The sequence below is a fragment of the Sebastes umbrosus genome, chromosome 14 (assembly GCF_015220745.1).
Source record: "Sebastes umbrosus isolate fSebUmb1 chromosome 14, fSebUmb1.pri, whole genome shotgun sequence".
NCBI lineage: Eukaryota > Metazoa > Chordata > Actinopteri > Perciformes > Sebastidae > Sebastes > Sebastes umbrosus.
The window spans coordinates 21513040-21532504 of record NC_051282.1 but is presented as its reverse complement, the minus strand read 5'-3'; the positions used below and the strand labels follow the sequence as shown (position 1 = coordinate 21532504).

Here is a 19465-nt window from a genome sequence, read left to right as displayed (position 1 = left end):
TTACTTCACCACTCACTTCCCACAATTAACACACTCTCTGGACGCACTGGCTCTGCTCCAGATGACCTACACTACTCTTACAACAACTGGCTTAAGAGAGGGGCATTTGCGTCGGCCACCGTAGTTCTCCAACACGCTTGGCACACGGGGGAAGTTCAGTTGGTTGCAATCTGCAACCTCGCCGCTAGATGCCGCCAAATCCTACACACTGCACCTCTAAAGATTGTTGACACTATTCATTAATGAAAGGGTCACAAGACGATATGATGATATTACATGAATATTAAGTTTTGTAATCGTTTATAAGCAATTATCTGTTTAACGGCAAGTTTCAGGGGCTTTGAAGAATCTAAATCTAATCTTGAAATCTAAAAGTAATTGAAAGGAGGACAATCGTTTTTCCTAATGAGGTAAAATCAGTGATCATATCCTTATTATGAGAATAAACAGGTCAACTGTGGGACAGAACAAGTGAGGCTGAACCCCTCAAGCAGTTACAAGAAAAATGCTTTGATGATTTATAACAGTAGAAGAAGAAAATTGCTCCTCAAACACAATCTGTGGCTGCTGTTTGGTAATCATAATTACCAAACAGTACCCTGTGAGGGTGAAACCACCGCTACCCCTCAGCTGTGCAAATAGGCCCAGTCAGTTAATCTCATGTAAAAGCTCACTATTTTATCTTTGCAAAACATAGACTGATGTAGCTGCAGGAATGTAGTGTTATGCAGGCATGTCTGGCACATACAATCACTGCTGTTTAGTTGGATCACGACCTTATATGCAATCGTCTGTTGCAAAGTCTTGTGAGACAGCCTGACGAGTTGAAGTAAAGCCATTTAACCACATGCTGGGGTGTTCTCTGGAGCTGCGGGCAGGGTTGAGTAGTAACAGACTTGACTGAAGCTTGTTAATTACTGTTTCACAATCAAAACACAATACACACTCTGTATTCTGATGTGTTACTCCGAACTCCAAAAACTCGTGAAAAAAGAAATAAATTCTTGGGAAACGTTTTCAACTAAAACAGGGAATTTTAATCGAGGCAACAGTTGTGGTGTTCCGCATTTTTATGTGACGCCTTAATCAAATAAATGACATCTGAATGGGTAAAGTTGGGAGAAACCTCAATGTAACTGCAAGTAAACAGTGCATTACTGAGGATGGACAATACCTTAGGTCAGTTTCACAAAATGTGTGAAATATTGGACAGTTTTACCTCCTCAGGCCTCTAAAAGATATTCATGTGAGAAAATCATGATGGGAAAATCTCTCTGATCTGCTCACATCTCAGACATATGTGATGGACTGTAAAGATAATATGCCAAAAAGGGAACCACGCCCCTAAATTACATTACTGCAGTGCTGCAGCTAACACTTATTTTCATTATCAATTAACTTGCTGATTATTCTTCAGGTTAATCAGTGAATCATTTGGTCTGTAAAATGTCAGGAAATACTGAAAAAATGCCCCTTAAAATGTCTTCAGATTTCTTGATTTAGTGCAGAAAGATATTCAAATTATAATGATTCATTTCACGGCTTTGTTGAATTGTCTGAATTTCTACAATACATGCTGTGTTACAATACTGCTAAAATAACCAGTGCCAGTGTTGGAATACATTTAGTGAGGAATATATGCCACCGCCAGCCTGTCTGCAATTTCCTTCATAATATTAAAAAATATCAGATTCGAGAAGGCACATAGACACAATCACAATCTCACGTTCTCTCTCTCTCTCTCTCTGTGGTCCTGTCGCAGCAGATACTTTTGATCTCTCTAATCAGAAAATATCAGGAACAATTTTTGACAGCCTCAGGGGTCGGACCCCCCCCCACACCCTCACCACCCACACTCAGCCTCCAGCACCATGTGAGCCATGCAGGCCCCCTCGGAGGGAGGCAAAGGATGTGCACATCTCTCACACTGGTAACACCTTTTCCACTAAAGCTACAACCATCATGTTCACTGCTATTGAGAGAGCTTTAAAGGGGACATATCATGCTCATTTTCAGGTTCATACTTGTATGTTTGGTTTGTACTAGAACATGTTTACATGCTTTAATGTTCAAAAAACACATTATTTTTCTCGTACTGTCCGTCTAAATATACCTGTATTCACCCTCTGTCTAAAACGCTCCGTTTTAGTGCCTGTCTCTTTATGACCCCCTCCAGAAAAAGCCCAGTCTCCTCTGATTGGCTTGTGAGAAAAATATTGGTGCACCTTTGCAAAGGTAGTTCTCAAGCTCTGGGTGATATATATAGAGAATATTTTCTCGATTAATCGATTAGTTGTTGGTTTATCAAATGTCAGAAAATGGTGAAAAATGGCAATCAGTGTTTCCCAAAGCCCAAGATGATGTCTTCAAATGTCTTGTTTTTCCCATAACTGACAGATATTCAGTTTACTGTCATAGAGGAGTAAAGAAACTAGAAAATATTCACATTTAAAAAGCTGGAATCAGAGAATTTTTTACTAAAAAACAATTTATCAATTATCAAAGTAGTTGGCGATTGATTTAATACTCGGCAACTAATCGATTAATCGTTGCATCTCTACTAATGAGGAAGGGGCGCCAAGAGGATTTTGTAATCTAGGCAGTTGTCTTATTTCACAGTTTGTGGGTTGACAGGCACTCCAGATACCCGACTGTATGTGCACAAGCACTGAAAAAGTGAGTTCTTCATGATAAAAGTCTCAATGGAGCGGCGTTGTAGAGCATATGCTAATGATTTACACATGCAAAGAATGACAGCGTGCAGTGAAGCAGGCTGTTAAGCAAATGTTTTTGTCATAGCCTCTCAGTAATGTGCTTTTAAAATCCTGATGTCCGGACAGCTGGCGAGCCAAGACTGGCAGCCTGCCCTGAGAAACCAGAGACGCCGCCTCGACCAAACCAGCGGGGAAAAGTGTCTTACACCACACTTCCACAGCATTCCTCCTATAGCAAACATACGCTGCACAGAAAAACTTCTGGCAAGATGTGTGACATCAGCCAGATGATATGGGGAACACAAATATTTGGGATTCCTCTGTTAACCACCGATCCCACAACTATGAGTCTGTTAGCTGTCATTCGGCTCTGGGGAAACTGCACGGTTTACTGATAATCTAACAAATTCATTCCTTTTCAGTGCTATTGTGTGTTAATACTGAGGGATACATCCACCTGGGCTGGCAGTCTCCCATAGCTCTCTGTCATTTTTTTTGTCTCCCAGAGAGAAAACGAGTTCAGGTTTCATTATGTGCTCACTTCTCGTAGCCTTCTACGCCCACACACTGTCCCAAATGCCGAGGGATCCCTTTCTGACTCCCTCTGCACAGAGTGGGAACGAGAGGAAAAGTGAAAGCTGTACACCGGCAGATAGCGAGAGGGAAACGGGGAGAGTACAGTGTTTTTTGGCTAATGCACTCCCCATTCTCTCCAGCTGGCCTGATTGTGTAAACACAGAGAAATCAAATGCTCTCAGGCTTGATGCATCACACCCCAAAACAGGTGCTTTTACTCCCTCAATCACCATCTTCCTCCAACCCACTCACTCTCAACTTTGACCTCACGGTCCAGGTGGCAGGTGCTCCAGTATTAGTGCAGTCCTACTGTAGAGAGTGCAAAACACTGAGCCATAGCTCACACTAATGAACAGCGGGACCTTCTCCAGCAGCCATAATTCATATAGAAGAGAAATGCATAAACAGGAGGTGCAGAGAGGGAAGAAGTCTGGTACTGCAAACATTCAAGGGCGTTTCCTTGACGTCATAATACAAGCTTTGCATTTTTGTGTTGAGCTTCTGCAGAAGATTTCATAAATGATTCTAAGGTTGGTGGTAAAGTTCATCTGTGTGGCTGCTAACTGCAGAGCAGTTTCTGGGCCGACACATACTGAGATGAAACTGATTAAATGTGGTTTTCAGTTGCAGGATTACAACATAAATTGACAGCATGAATCGACAGCTATTCATAGATACTGCAGCAAAACAATGTTTGCTTTAGTTTTATGAATTAATTATTAATACATTTATAATAGGGCTGTCAAAGTTAACGCAATAATAACGCAAATTTGTTTCAACTCCGCTAATTTCTTTAACACATTACATGCAATCGATCAATCTTGTCAGTTGTAGCGGGCTTAGTTTTAACCCTAGAGTGAAGATACTGGCATCATATGAAAATAGAAAACCTAAGGAATTGGTTCCTCTGACCTCCAGATATGTGAATGAAAATGGGTTCTATGGGTACCCACGAGTCTCCCCTTTACAGACATGCCCACTTTATGATAATCACATGCTGTTTGGGGCAAGTCATAGTCAAGTCAGCACACTGACACACTGACAGCTGTTGTTGCCTGTTGGGCTGCAGTTTGCCATGTTGTGATTTGAGCAAATTTTTTATGCTAAATGCAGTACCTGTGAAGGTTTCTGGACAATATTTGTCCCAAAAATGTTAAATAAATTAATCGTGATTAATCATGGACAATCTTGCGATTAAATATTTTAATCGATTTACAGCCCTTTGTATTTATAATGAATTCAACCATCATTTAAATGAATGACCTTTTAATGAAGAGTGGTGCATCCATTCCCAACCTAAGATTGACATAAATTAAAAAGGTTTATATGTGTGCATGTATCCTTCTCTGTATTCGTCTCCTCACCTGCAGCAGCATGAATGAGGACGCTCTGGTTGGGCCGCAGGTTGCCGAAGTCAAACAGCATCATATAGGCGGTGATGTAGTTCACAGGGAGGGCCGCCGCCTCCTCGAAGCTCATGCCTTCTGGGATGAGGAAGGTGTGGGTCGCCGGCGCCACCGCCACCTCCTGCCACAGCCCGAAGCGGTTCAGCACCATCACCCTATCGCCGACCTGGAAGAGAAGGCACAGGAAGACAGCACGATGAGAACGTGGTAAAGCAAAGGGCTCTCTGTCTGTAAAAACAATGTGACCTAACATAATGCCGTGGCAACAGTTGTTCAGGGGTTCATGGAATAGCTCAAGCTAATTTAATAAAAGATTTGGATTTGATGAAAAAAGTCCACATATTGAGTCAATTATTCCACCTGAACACCACAAGTTGCGACTAAGATAGCTACAAACATAGTGAGCAGTTAGAGTTTCTTTGGTGCAGCGGGAATAGTAAGAGTGTGGTTTACAACAATGGTAGACATGCAAACATGCAGCCACCTCGTCCACCAAACCTCCAAGTGTTTGCTCTTAAAAAGTGCAAGCAAACAAAGAAAGCGATAAACCACAGCACAGTATTGACTTTATGGAGGGAAATAATGAAGCGACAGAAGAATCAGGGTCAAAGAAAAAAAGGGGAAGTGGCTCTATTTTTTCCTCTTTGGTTAACATGTTAGATGCTTCGGGATTGGTGCCAAAGTGCAATCGCTGTTCTTTTTATGGGAGTATCATTTAGCAGTTTCTATCTTTCACAACCACTATCCTGACAGAGAGGAAGCCACAGACATTGTTTAACATGCTGCACGCCACAATCCCAATCCAAACTATCCTTATCAAAGCAGGATCCTCCAATTCACAATTGTCTCTTTCCAGAAGGACGAGTCTCGATGTAAACTCACCCCCCGGCGCCCTCGCTAACCAATCAGGAGAGCCCGCTCGAGGGACACAGGAAACAGCGACGACTGCAGCATTATAACTTTCTTCCTGTTTTCTTCCTCCCCCTTATTCGCCGCTCTCGACGCGACTCTCCCTCCCGCCCCGTTTCCATTCTCCTCACTTTTTCTCTTCCCTTCTTTCTCTTTCACTTCCTGACTCCTTTTCCCCTCACAACTTTAGAACGTCTTCCTTCCCCTTCTCCAGTCCCTCGTCTCGTCCTGTCTGTGTCTAGGTTTTTGACGCTCTCCATTTCCTCCCTATTTCTTCATCCTTCGACCGTCTCGTTCTGTCTTCACCGTCCTTTTTCTCTTCTCTTGCGAGGAGTATCCCCTCTTCCTCATCAGCGAGACAGGACAATGGGGCCCATCTTCTCCCCTGGCCTCCCTCCACTCATCAGAGTCCCTGCCAGATTCTTCCCCATGGCTGAGCATAAGACAAGCTCTCTCCTCCTGGGAACAAACCCTTTCCACCCGGGCCTCTCTAATGGTCTGGAGGGAGCCATGCGCCTCGCTGTCTATCCACTCCAATTAGAGAGATCTCCCTCTCTCTCTTTGCCTTTTCATACACACATCTTTCTGTCTGAGGCCGAGTCATTTGGTTTAGTTTCAAACTATACTCTCACTTTTTCACCGTGGGCTACTTCTCTTTCCTCCCCTTTGTTATTCATCTTGACTCCCATCGCCATATCCGTTCCCCCCCCCCCCTTTTGAGTCTTCAAACTCATCAACCTCGCGGGTTAAATTGGGGGTACAGCGTGGCACAAACCGATAGACGGGGGAGTTACAGGAAACACACACAAACATGACTCACACATCACATTCAAATGCATTTGCATCTATTCTTCTGCGCCCACGTAAAGCATGTGAGTTACTGTCAGTCACTCAGAATTGGGGTAGGAACATTCAAGGCCAAGCGAGCGAGCCTTGTGACAGTTCTGTTACAACATCTTCACAATGTGATACACATACACATGCACACACACACATTTTGCATTTCCTTTCTCAGCCTTCATGCCACTGCATCAAATGCAGTCACAGTTGGGGTCAGGAGAGCGAGGGCGCCGAACAAAGACACTTCCAGTTAACTGTACATGAATGGACTTAATCAGATGGTGATTCAATTTTGGGGTATGCAGGGCCTCCAAGTCAGCTGCTTGGTGGTTTTGAGTTTCGATGATCTCAGCAAAAAATTATCAGTGAATAAAAAAAAGATTAACTAAATTTCTGCTACAGTGTTCCTGAGTCAGGTTGAGGCAAAAGATGAAGGTGAAATCTAACACCCACTCAGCCTGCACGGCTCCTGTAAATGTAATTAAAAGGAAACATAATACCTCCCCGGTGTCAGCGTAGGTGTTATTGCGCTTTGACATGATGTTGGGATAAAAGGCCACGCCCTGCTCAGCTAAATCTGTGACAAGGAGGGTCTTCACGCTGCGTTTTGCACTTGACTGCACCTCTGATTATGCAAATCAGTATGCAATGCTCGCGAAACAATAACCATTATTCTTCTTCTTGTTTTTGCAGCTCGGTTAAATATTAGAAGAAGCCTTGGATGCAACTCTACACTTTCAATAGTGTGAGATCCAAAAAGTATGTGGGGAAACCACACTGGACAAGCGTGAGGGGAAAAAGACAAAAAACAGATTTTTAACCCAGCAGTTTATGGCAAACGGGCCATGTAGAGACTGAGAGCAGGCGCTTTATGTTGTCATGTTGGTGAAAAGGACATGTAGGGTGAATATGTCCTGAAAGGAGAGAAGAATGGTACCATAAAGGGAGGGCAGCGTGATAGAGGGATTCACTGACAGCACGTTCGACAGAGGAAGAATCAAGAGATTATACGAAAGAAGGAGAGATAGTTAGAGGGAGGGAAGGAGGGATGGAGGAAATACCAGACTGACAATGTGGGCCAGAGGGAGGTAATTGAGAACATATGGGTCAGATCCGACCAAAACTCACCGAGGGAGAAAAATGAAAAAAGAAAAAGAGAAAAGAAGCGGGTCAGGAGGAAAAAAAGTGCTGATGTTTGGTGTCAGGGGAGCTCTCGGTGTGATTTGTGATATTTCCCCTCTCTTCCCTCGCTTACTCACTGTTACACTTTTCCCCGCACTCTCTCTTAGGTCATCTCGGGTGAGAGCACCGTGGCATTAACTCATTCAACTTCATTGTTCCCCTGAAGGGATGCTTGTTTTGCAGATGTTATCGAATTATAATGCGAGGCATGCAGTAGGTAATATATAAAAACAGCAGGCAGCAAAACAATAAACAAGAGAAAGACGAAGAAGTGCTGCCTTTATCAACCCTGAAAATCACATTATAGCCAGGTATGGGCAAAATGACATTTCTGTCAACATATTTGACAAATATAAACATGTTTTTCCTCGAAAAGTTCTCAAATGCCTCTTCTGTCTGTGCAGGGAAAGCAGGCACTCACATAAGAGAAGCAAATAAAAATCAATCACACTTTACTTAATAGCCACCGATGTTTATGTTGCATTATCTAATTAAATGGCATGAAGCTTTGTGTATACCGTATGTTGAGCAACCTATCAGACACACCCATTATCATATGTCTTTGTGTCTGTGTGTGTGTGTGTGTGAGTGAAACCGAGATATATAGGCGGATAAATAAGAGAGCTGCAGTGAGTGATGAGCCTCCCAAAAATCCTGTCCCATCAGGGTCAGCACATTCCCTTCAAGTTAGCTGCTAAAAGATCGCACAGATCTCCATCCATTAGGAAGATTGGCTCTTAATTCTATAAGCTATAAGGGCTGCGAGGGGATGTGGGAGGCCTTGATGACAAGACGTGTGTTTGTGTGCATGTGTGTGTGTGTGTAACGCGTGACCTTTAAATCCAATCTGCAACACTGGCAACATGGAAAGAAGCTATTTAGAAACACACAGGTCTTAACCTTCCTATTACTCTGTCTGCATCCATAAGGACCTTAGCATATGTGCCACTCCCAAGCCAGATGCACTGGTTTTGCATCCCCACATCTGATCAGCCCATTGTTATCCACATTAAATCATCTGATGTGAGAATATGTGGTGCTCCTACAACAAATGGTGTGAGTCATCACTGGCTGCATGATGTGTAACATTTTGGCTTTGTGCATTAATTGCCTTACAAAAGGCGTTACCGTGGTGACGCCAGGCAGCCAGGAGACAGACATATAGGCCTGTGACTCATCATGCAATGCAAGAAAGAAAGAAGGCGACTAATAATAAGTGTCTTGTGGCTGTACATTAAAGAAAAGCTGTTTTTTTTATTTTTTATTAGCATTGTTTCATTGTTTGAACTTTAATCGTGACATAATATATTCATGGATGTAAATATGTTAGAGGAGCTGATAGGATCTCTGTTGACAAAGAGGGCGACTGATCTTATTCCTCTCCATCACCATGCTGTCTGTCTGAGGCGCCTCGCCCTTTCTGCTCGGTGAGTCTGTGCGCCACCGTCGCTCTCCGGTAACAAAAGGCACCGGTGTCAAGTCAGCCACATTAATACCGGTGGCAGCTGGCCATCCTTTCCAGAATAAAAGTCCCCTATTGATTAACGCTTTGCAAGCACACAAGGAGTAGCAACTTGGAACCAAGATGGCTTTTTGTTTCTTTCTTTTTTTTCACCCAAAATGTTATTTTACAGTAGCATTTAAACTAATATTACATTTATTTATTGCACATACTACATTTATTTATTGACGGACTGCACACACTATGTTCACCCATTCACTCTGTATCTTTTATATCTCTATTTATTGTTTTTACTTTACACTATACATCCTATATACCACTTTATAGACTGCACATATGTACATACTACATTTATTTATTGACGGACTGTACACACTATGTTCACCCATTCACTCTGTATCTACTCTATATATTGTTTTTATCAAATTTTTGTATATACCTTTACCTCTCCTGTGTTTCACTCTGTTTGCTGATGTTGCTGCTTTGACACCTGAAATTTCCCTCCGGGGATTAATAAAGGTTCATCTTATCTTATCTTATCTTATTAATGAGGAATTCCAGACCTAATAAACCTACATGTGCACTATATATGACCAAATGTTGCAATTCCAGTAGGCTAATACATAATAATCACTGCTTCTTGATTTCCATATCTTGCACATATTTTTTCTTTTGCCACCATCAAACAGCAAAGGAAACTCTCAGGTGGCTTTTCCAAGCTTTTATTTTGAAGGCAGAGCAGTCTCATTTCCGGTCGTATTGGGCCTACCTTGACGCAGCACAGCTTAATACCGTAGGTGCTGCAAGGGTGGAGAGCATCCATGCAGATTTACATGTGCTTATTTAGACTTTACACTTACAACATTCATGTTGCGTATTTGAACAATGAATCCATCTCCATCTCGGTAACTATTGTTGGACTTGAAGTTGCTTAATCTTAAGTGCGCACAATTTGGAAAAAAAAAAGCGTGGAGACGAAGAGGGGCGACGCCTGCTGCTGGCTGACTTCATTGTACTAAAACTCGTGTCATTTACACACTCTGGGCGTCTTCTAATCTACAGAGATATACAATACAACATGATCACACTATAGCAGGCTTTATCCACTTTCACATAGCAAAGTGATGTCTCTTTTACGCACGACTGGATGGATAGATGGATGAGCACCCTTAAAAGCTCAAACTATATATCAATATTTATTATTAATAACTTATCATTGTGTTAATCACCTGACCCAATAGCCTATTCATATTAAATCATGAAACAGCAGATCACTAGCCTGCCACCACCACCACCACCATCGTCTGAGCAGCCTGACACGCCCATATCCAGATGTATAGCAGCTCAGCACCAAAAAGCTGAAGCATCACTTCAATAATAAGAAGTGATTATTTCTTTATATTAATCTTGTCTCTATAGTTGGAGGCTTCAGATAAGCCCAGTGGGTTTTTTTTGCCTCTTCCTGCACTGTATATTATTCCTTTTTTTTTAATGTTGTATAGTTTTACATTGTGCAAAAAAAAAAAAAAAAAAAAAGACACACAACATTATAGAATGAGGCTTTTTTAAAAGTGGCATTATAATAAAGCTGATAGTTGGGTGGTGTATATCTTGTCCTAATGGTTTGTTATCACTATTATGTAGTCACATTATTTCTTTATATTAATTTTGTCTCTAGGTGCAGATAAACCCAGTGGGGTTTTTTTCTGCCTCTTCCTGCACTGTATATTATTCATTTATTTTTATATTATTATATAAAAAATTAAATGTAAAAATATGTATATTATTATAAATATATATTATTTAATCTTAAATTGTGCAAAAAAAAAAAGAAGAACATTATAGAATGAGGCTTTCTTTTTTTTTTTTTAAAGTGGCATTATAATAATAAAGCTCATAGTTGGGTGTTGGGTGGTGTGCTTACTTTTCTGTCTGTCACTTCTTCCCCTACAGCCTCCACCACTCCGGAGCACTCCATCCCGGGTGTGACCGGTGGAGACGGCAGCCGGTCGTACAGACCCTGCCTGGCCATCAGGTCTGCGAAGTTGAGCCCGCACGCCTTGACGCGCACCAGCACCTCTCCAGCCTTGAGCACCGGCTTGCCCTTCTTCACCTGCAGCTTCACTTTGTCATAGCCTCCGTAGCCGGTGAGCACCAGAGCGCGGTAGGTGAACGCCTCCTCCTCGGGGACCTTGTCGGTGGTCGCCTCGGAGGCTGCCTCGGCGGTGGCTGCTGCAGCAGGCTCCGTCTTGGGCGCCTCAGCTTTGGGCTCCTCGGCGGGTTTGGTCTCCTGCTTCTGGTCCACTGCGTTCTGCTGCTCGGCAGGTGCGTCCTCTCCAGACATGGTGCAAAAGCTGTGAGACAGTGATGAGTGTAGAAAAAAAAATCAACTTAAAGTTTTTTTTTTTTATTTCTACTTCTTGTGCTTTTTTTCCTCTTGCGAATGGAAAAGAAATTGGAGCGTCTTTTTTTCAGCAGTCTTGCATTGGAGACACACAAACCCCGACAAGAAGTGAAGCTGATCAAGTGGCCAGTGGCTGTCAACGCCGAGCTCTGACAGAGAGAGAGAGAGAGAGAGAGAGAGTGTGTGAGTGGGATGAGACAGAGGCTGGCTGGAAAACATGGAGAGGTTGATGAAACCAGGGGATTGGGTGTCTGTGATTGGGTGGGTTGGGTTTGGCTGTCTGAGGGTAGGGCTATAAGATGAGCTTCTATTGCATCAAGCAGAGAGGTGATTTGCAAAAAATGGCCATTATAGCTAAAGGCAAATGAAGTTGTAAAGCCTAGCCCAGCAAAACCTCCTCCAAAATCTGCTGATTACTGCAAGTCTGCACAGTAATAGAGATTATATAGGTTTAATCATTGAGAGGCAAAAGAAGTCACTATAAACTCAACACTGTACATTGATTTAGAATTTTTGAGCTGACATTTCTTTATATCATGTTAAAAAAAAACGCCTCTATGGTAGATAAAACATGATAAAGTGCTCTTCCAGTGGCGAAAAGGATGAGTGCCCTTAAAACTTCAGTAGGTAGTATATTTTTGGCATCATTGGGGAAATATTCCATAATAACCTTTCATCATATTGTAATTCAAGTGTTCAGAGAGAAAACTAGACTTATGCACCTCCTCATGGCTCTGTTTTCAGGCTTTAGAAAATGTAGCCCGTGATGGGAGACTTTGGCCAATCACAGGTCATTTCAGAGAGAGAGAGCATTCCTATTGAGCGTTCCTATTGGCTGTGCTCTGGCTGGTGGGCGGTGCTTGGTATTTCCTCAACTGATCTCAACATGGCTGCCGGGTCACAGACTTTCTCATTTTACAACTAAACAGTACTCTAGAAGATGTTTTTTGAAAACATTTGAGGCGAGAAATAGGCATTACAGTAACAGAATATTGATGAAACCCAAGGATTGTGTCTGTGTCTGTGATTGGGTGGGTTGGGTTTGGCTGTCTGAGGGTAGGGCTATAAGATGAGCTTCTATTGCATCAAGCAGAGAGGTGATTTGCAAAAAAATGGCCATTATAGCTAAAGGCAAATGAAGTTGTAAAGCCTAGCCCAGCAAAACCTCCTCCAAAATCTGCTGATTACTGCAAGTCTGCACAGTAATAGAGATTATATAGGTTTAATCATTGAGAGACAAAAGAAAGTCACTATAAACTCAATAGTGTATATTGATTTTTCATTTTTCATTTTCATGCTGATATATCTTTATATCATGTTCGAAAGAAAACGCAGCAAAAGTGCCCTCTTGCATGCCTCTATATGGTAGATAAAACACGATAAAGTGCCGTTCCAGTGGCGAAAAGGAGATGCACAGTGCACCAATGGGTGCCCTTAAACCTGCAGTAGGCAGAAAGTTTTTTTGGCATCATTGGGCAAATATTCCATAATAACCTTTCAGCGTATTGTAATTCAAGTGTTCAGAGAGAAAACTAGACTTCTGCACCTCCTCATGGCTCTGTTTTCAGGCTTTAGAAAATCTAGCCCGTGACGGGAGACTTTGGCCAATCATAGGTCATTTCAGAGAGAGAGAGCATTCCTATTGGCTGTGCTCTGGCTGGTGGGCGGTGCTTGGTATTTCCTCAACTGATCTCAACATGGCTGCCGGGTCACAAATTTTCTCATTTTACAGCTAAACAGTACACTATAAGATGTTTTTTGAAAACATTTGAGGCGAGAAATAGGCATTACAGTAACAGAATATTGATGGATCCCGAGGATTGGGTGTCTGTGATTGGGTGGGTTGGGTTTGGCTGTCTGGGGGTAGGGCTATAAGATGAGCCTCTATTGCATCAAGCAGAGGGGGGATTTGCAAAAAATGGCCATTATAGCTAAAGGCAAGTAAAGTTGTAAAGCCAACCCCAGCAAAACCTCCAAACTCTGCTGATTACTGCAAGTCTCCATAGTAATAGAGATTATAGGTTTAATCATGAGAGACAAAAGAAAGTCAGTATAATCTCAACACTGTACATTGATTTTTCATTTTTCATTTTTGAGCTGACTTATCTTCTTATCATGTTCGAAAGAAACGCAGCAAAAGTGCCCTTTTGGATGCCTCTTAGGTAGATAAAACATGATAATGTGCCCTCTAAAGTGCTCTTCCAATGGTGAAAAGGAGATGCACAGTGCACCAATGGGTGCCCTTAAACCTGCAGTAGGCAGAAAGTTTTTTGGCATCATTGGGCAAATATTCCATAATAACCTTTCAGCGTATTGTAATTCAAGTGTTCAGAGAGAAAACTAGACTTCTGCACCTCCTCATGGCTCTGTTTACAGGCTTTAGAAAATGTAGCCCGTGACGGGAGACTTTGGTTAATCACAGGTCATTTAAGAGAGGGAGAGCGTTCCTATTGGCTGTGCTGTGGCCGGTGGGCGGTGCTTGGTATTTCCTCAACTGATCTCAACATGGCTTGCCGGGTCACAAACTTTCTCATTTTACAGCTAAACAGTACACTACAAGATGTTTCTGAAAACATTTGAGGAGAGAAATAGGCATCACAGTAACAGAATATTGATTCATTTTTGATCAGCGCGGCCTAGTTTGACCGTTTGATCGGAGTTCGCGGGTGATTGACAGCTGCTCAGAGACGGCAGGCTCCAGCTCAGCTCTGATTGGTTATGTTCCTCCAATCTGTGAAATCTTGCAGATGTGACTTTTATATAGTGACTGTTTTATAAAAATAACTTTTTTTAAATCATATTTGTTCCATTTCTACCCACTGCAGCATTAAATGCTAGAAAACTCTCTGCACGTTGGTGCCCTTTTTACTTTTTTCGCCCCTACCCCTCAGACAACCTGAGTCCACCACTGTGCGATATCCCAATATGTGATGAAATAAAAGGCATAATTAATGAATTTCTTTCAGCGAGTGTTTGCTTATTATTTCTGTCTGTTTACTGCTGCCTGTTTAACACTGACTGAGGTGTGCGGAGCTGGAACGGTAGCAGCCGGAGGAAATGTCTGTTTATGCCGCCTATTCTGCAGTAGGATTTCAGGAACTTTGGGCCTGCGTATGGCTCATTGTTGTAACTTCCCTGAGCAGGCAGCTCCGAAAAATATGAGTTTGTGTTGAGGTCACGCCAGCTTTTGATTAAACGATAATTGCATTCTTCAGCTTGAGTGCAGGGAACCAGAGGGCGGGATGACCTCGTTGTTAAAATGTAGTACACACGGGACACGGTGACTCATACAATAAAGAGTATTTTGGAAAACATCTTGTTGGCTCGTGTGATAGAAACAAATAGTTTTGTGATCACAGATGCAACGGTCAGTGTCTCTTATATTTTTCACAAAAAAGAAAGTCTATTCCCATTTTCCAGCTTTGTGCCTTCAGAGCTGAGAGACCAGCCCAGTGTCCATTCAGACACGAGACCACAAGAGGAGTGGTGAGACACCTTGTGGCCGTAAAGTGCCTCTCAGCACTTCTGGGGCCAAAGTCAGCAGTGTCCCGATCAATATCCCACAGGGGCTTAATGATGTAGGATGCAGGCGTTATTGATCTACCGCTTTGACACAGGCGAAATGTTACAAGGCAGATCGTCTGTTCTTCCCAACCAACCACACCGAGCCACTCTGAATACACATCAGTATGCTGTGGGCGCTCGCAGAGTGGCTCTTTTCCTCATTAGCTCCGACAGGGCCAGTATGGTAATGCACCGGCAAAGCACAGTCAGGAAAATGACTCGGACTGCACACTGCAGTCTGAAAAAAGGATTAGAACAGAAGCATAATGCGAAAGCTTTCTATAATAGTTTCACAGTCAGGGCCAAGAAAGACATTTCAGAACATGTTCCAGCAGCTAAACAGGGTTTGAAGATGTATCCATTACAGGAAATGGCTGCGCTTAAAGGAACACAGGAATAGGATGCAAGAACAGAGATGTACTGCCTGGGACACCTGGTGTAGTTTGGAGACTTCCTCTATTGTCTAAGTAGGTTACTGAATGCATAATGGTGCTCAGTGGTGTAGTTTGGCCTGGATAAAGTACTGTGTCACCACTCTGCCAGGCACATAGAGTCTGCAGGGAGTCTGGACGCTCTTGGAGGATGTGAGTGTCTGAAATACAAAAACACTGATATTTTCATTTCTATTAAAACTGGGCAAATACTGGGATTAAGAACATATCATGTAAATCCCACACATGTTGTCTGCATGAATGCAAAAGTCCCTAAATCTAGCAAGAAAGTCGCCAACTCAGCAACACTGACAGTCCGTCCCTTCAGGCCTCCCTCCAAACCACTCCCCCAAAATTATCGTTTATGAATGTAAACATATAATAATGAATGTAAACAATGAACATGGCTGTTGTTAGTACTCACAGCTGTCAAGCAGGCAGCTTGTGGAAGACTCCAGTAACACGAAATGAGTGCAAGGGCAGAGTGCGCACAGGCAGGCAGGAAGGCAGGCTTATTACAGTCCTGTGACAGACACAGATACCAGATCTCTTTCTTTTTTTTTGTCAAAGCATTTGATTTATTGATTGCTGCTTTAAACCTTAAAGTAGAAGCCGCATTAAAGTTGGTCATGGTAGAGCAAATTCTATTCTCACTATTTATTATGCTGTCTGATAGTTTAAGTAAATATAATGCATCATATTTCATTACATTATTGTATATTTTCTATTTAAAATCTTAAAGCTCCAGCACACCCATGGTCCTTCTACACAAGTTTTCTCATGACAGTACATAGTACCATAAATATATATATATGTACTGTATATAATGTATGTATGTAGTGGGGGATAAAGTTAAAGCATATATGCATTACATATGCTAGAGTCATTTATTAAATTGAAATGCAGTTTGGAAGAACTTTTGTTTGTTTTGTCTTCTTGGCAAGTTTACAGAAGCGGAGAGCACTGAAGCCAGAAGTCACTGCATACTGGCTCCTTACCAACTCAACCTCTGGCCATTTATATTTATTTCTTCTTTTTCATCTACCCTCTTGTTGAGTGATCTTGGGCTGGCATCTCTGCTCTATTCACGCATGGCTGTAATGAGATTACTGGTTGAGCAGCATATCCATCAAAGCATCTCTTAGCACATACTAATATACAGGCGATGGGAATGTAGAACTCAGAACACCCACCGGCAGCAGATGCGGCAAACTGTGTTGAAAAGTTAGTAATCCACCTACCATTTAGGCCTACTGTACGTATTTATGTACGCATGAATGCTTTTATAAATATGCGGAGTGTGATTGGCCGACACCTCCTTGTACTATACATGGCATCAATCCCCTCACGTACAGATATTAAACAGTCCAATATCCTTAACATGAAACCCAACTGACCAGAGGTATGAGATGCAGTAGGGGTTCTTGTGGTGGGCATTAAGTGAAATTAATTTGCAAGTGATTAAAAATGTTTAATGTGTTTAAGAACAACATGATTAGCTCCAGCAGTTTCCTACAGAGACCTAAAGATTTCTGCTCTGTTAACTTATGAAAAGACAATAATATATGTTGTGTCCCACAAGGTCTGACGGGTCGTGGGATTAAATATACAAAAGCCTGCTTCAGTAATGAATAAATGCTGCCACCTGCTGTTCTACTGACTCAAAGAGTGATTTTCTCCCTTTCCCTACATGTCTGCCCAGGTTTTGAGATATCGGCCTCTAAAACTTGTACCACCCTTCTAATATAGCTGATGGAGCTGAAAGATGCTCGTGCCATTGAAATCATTAAAACACAAACACAGATTTGAAATACGCTACAGCAACAACCTCTCCAGAAACAAGCAGGGATAGAAAGAGTACTACAATATTATAGTTCCATTTCTATAGACGACATTATGCAGCCTGTAGGCTACATACAACTGATTATCAATAGATATTATTAATAGATAACAGCAGTGTAATCACCAAGGCAACAACACCGAGAACACCGTGGTGTAATATAACAATATAAACTCCACTGCGACTGTAGCCATAAACACGAAAATTATAGCAGTATTTTGATACATATTTCATCTTTAACAAATATTGCAAAATTTTAGTAGGTCATATTGCAATTTTTGATTACTTGCTGTTTTTAATGAACTGTTCTTTTTGTTGTTTTTAATTTAGAAAGACTTTTGCTGCCATTTTACATTCTACTTCATTTTCAGAGGAAAATATTGTAGTCACACTTATTGTACATTTATTTGACAGCTATAGTTACTTTTAAGATTAAGATTTTACCTTAAGAAATGTATGATAAGTTTATAAAATACGATGCATTGTTAAAGACTGTGGCTGATGTTCCAAATTGCATACTTCTTTAAAACTTTTAGTACATACTGTAGCTTCCCTTACAAGGTATGTACTGTTGCACGCAGTATACATACAATTGGGACATACTACATCATCATAACATTATGCTTTGACCCTCTTGCTCATATATCTGCTGAGCAGAGGATTGTAGGGAAAAAATGAGGTGGACATCCTGGTATTTTTGGCATACTGCATTTGACATGCTATGTATTGGGACATACTAAATCTTTTTCTGGATTACTAAATAATATGGTAGTATGGGTATTAGAACGCACAGTTTGTATTTTTCTCGTGACCCTTTGGACGGGGCCAACCCTTGGTTTGGGAACCGCTGGACTAAACTATCAGTAAAGTAGTTAAAATCACCACAACCAGCAGTAAAATGCTGCTTATGCATGAATGCATCAGTATGAACAATCTAATAATGTCAATAATATATCAGTCACAGGGGCCATTATTCTGCAGAACCAGTAGCCCACTTTATTATTTCATACTTATGGTACATTTTACTGATAATACTCCTGTGCTATCTGATAATACTTTACTAAGGTAGTAGTTTGAATGCAGGACTACTTTACTTGTAGTGCAGTGTTTTTATATTGTTGTATTAGTAAAGGAGTCCTTCTATCACCACTGAGAGAGGAACACTTCCATCAATCCAACAATAACACAAACCAGACACCAAAATAATGTTAAGAGATCAAGTCATTGAACAGTTTTGCAGGTTTGTTGTATTGAGATTTATTGTAGTCCTGCTTATTGCACTATTGCTTCATTAATATTTTTTCTTTTGCAAATTGAATATGATGTAATACCATTTTTGGTCCAGAAGGAAGCAGTATCAGCCTTCAGGGGAGAAATCATGACTCAACAGTGCTGAGCTGTCCTGACACGTGGTGCAGTGTCATTTAATTATCTCATTCACAAAACCAATAACTCCTCAGCGGGGCACTTTACAAGGAACATCAACTAAATGCAAGGCGATGAGACCCATAAAGGCAGCCCAGTCACCTCTAACTACTTAATTTGATGGACTATTTTATCTCTGTACGCTGCGCATTTATTGTATCTCCATTAAGAGGCCACGCTGGCACTAAATCAAGAGGCATAATGTGCACAGTATTTATGATGCTTTCCCAACAGGGATGAGGACAAAATAGGTCTTTAGCCGGTGATCATCATAGGACAAACACACACCACTATTAAATAAATAATGATTTCTAATTAATATTAAAGCTGAATATATGTTAAAAGACTATTTCTTGCATAATACAAGATCTATTTTGAAAAGGACACACTGGATTTAAATGGTTTTCTTACCATCGTATTCTTAAATCTCATCCCTCATGCAGAACAATTTAACACGCTGCAGTGAAGAAATTATCAACTTACAACCTGGTCGCTAAGAGAGGTGTGACTTTGTGAATAAATCACAGAGCAGAAGCCAGTAATTTGAAGAAGAACTCTACCCAGTATACTGCAGTAACTGGTTTCACTACTTATAAAATGGCTCCCACCAGAGTGCATTGCTGATTTGTTTGTTTTTGTGGTCTACAGAACAAATACAAATGTTACATACATATACATATACATCCAGTTACTGTTGGCCAACAAGTCGGCT

General features: G+C 41.5%; 1 protein-coding gene across 1 annotated transcript in view; it reads right to left on the bottom strand.

The window, feature by feature from the left end:
* Window positions 1-11656, bottom strand: part of vat1 (vesicle amine transport 1) — a 37439-nt gene extending 25783 nt beyond the window's left edge. The window contains exons 1-2 of the mRNA XM_037791540.1: window positions 11014-11656; window positions 4655-4862 (exon numbers count right to left, since the gene is read on the bottom strand). Of these exons, the coding sequence (XP_037647468.1) occupies window positions 4655-4862; window positions 11014-11433 (628 nt within the window). The 5' untranslated portion in view covers window positions 11434-11656. The remainder of the gene's footprint in view (window positions 1-4654; window positions 4863-11013) is intronic.
* Window positions 11657-19465: the final 7809 nt, after the last annotated feature.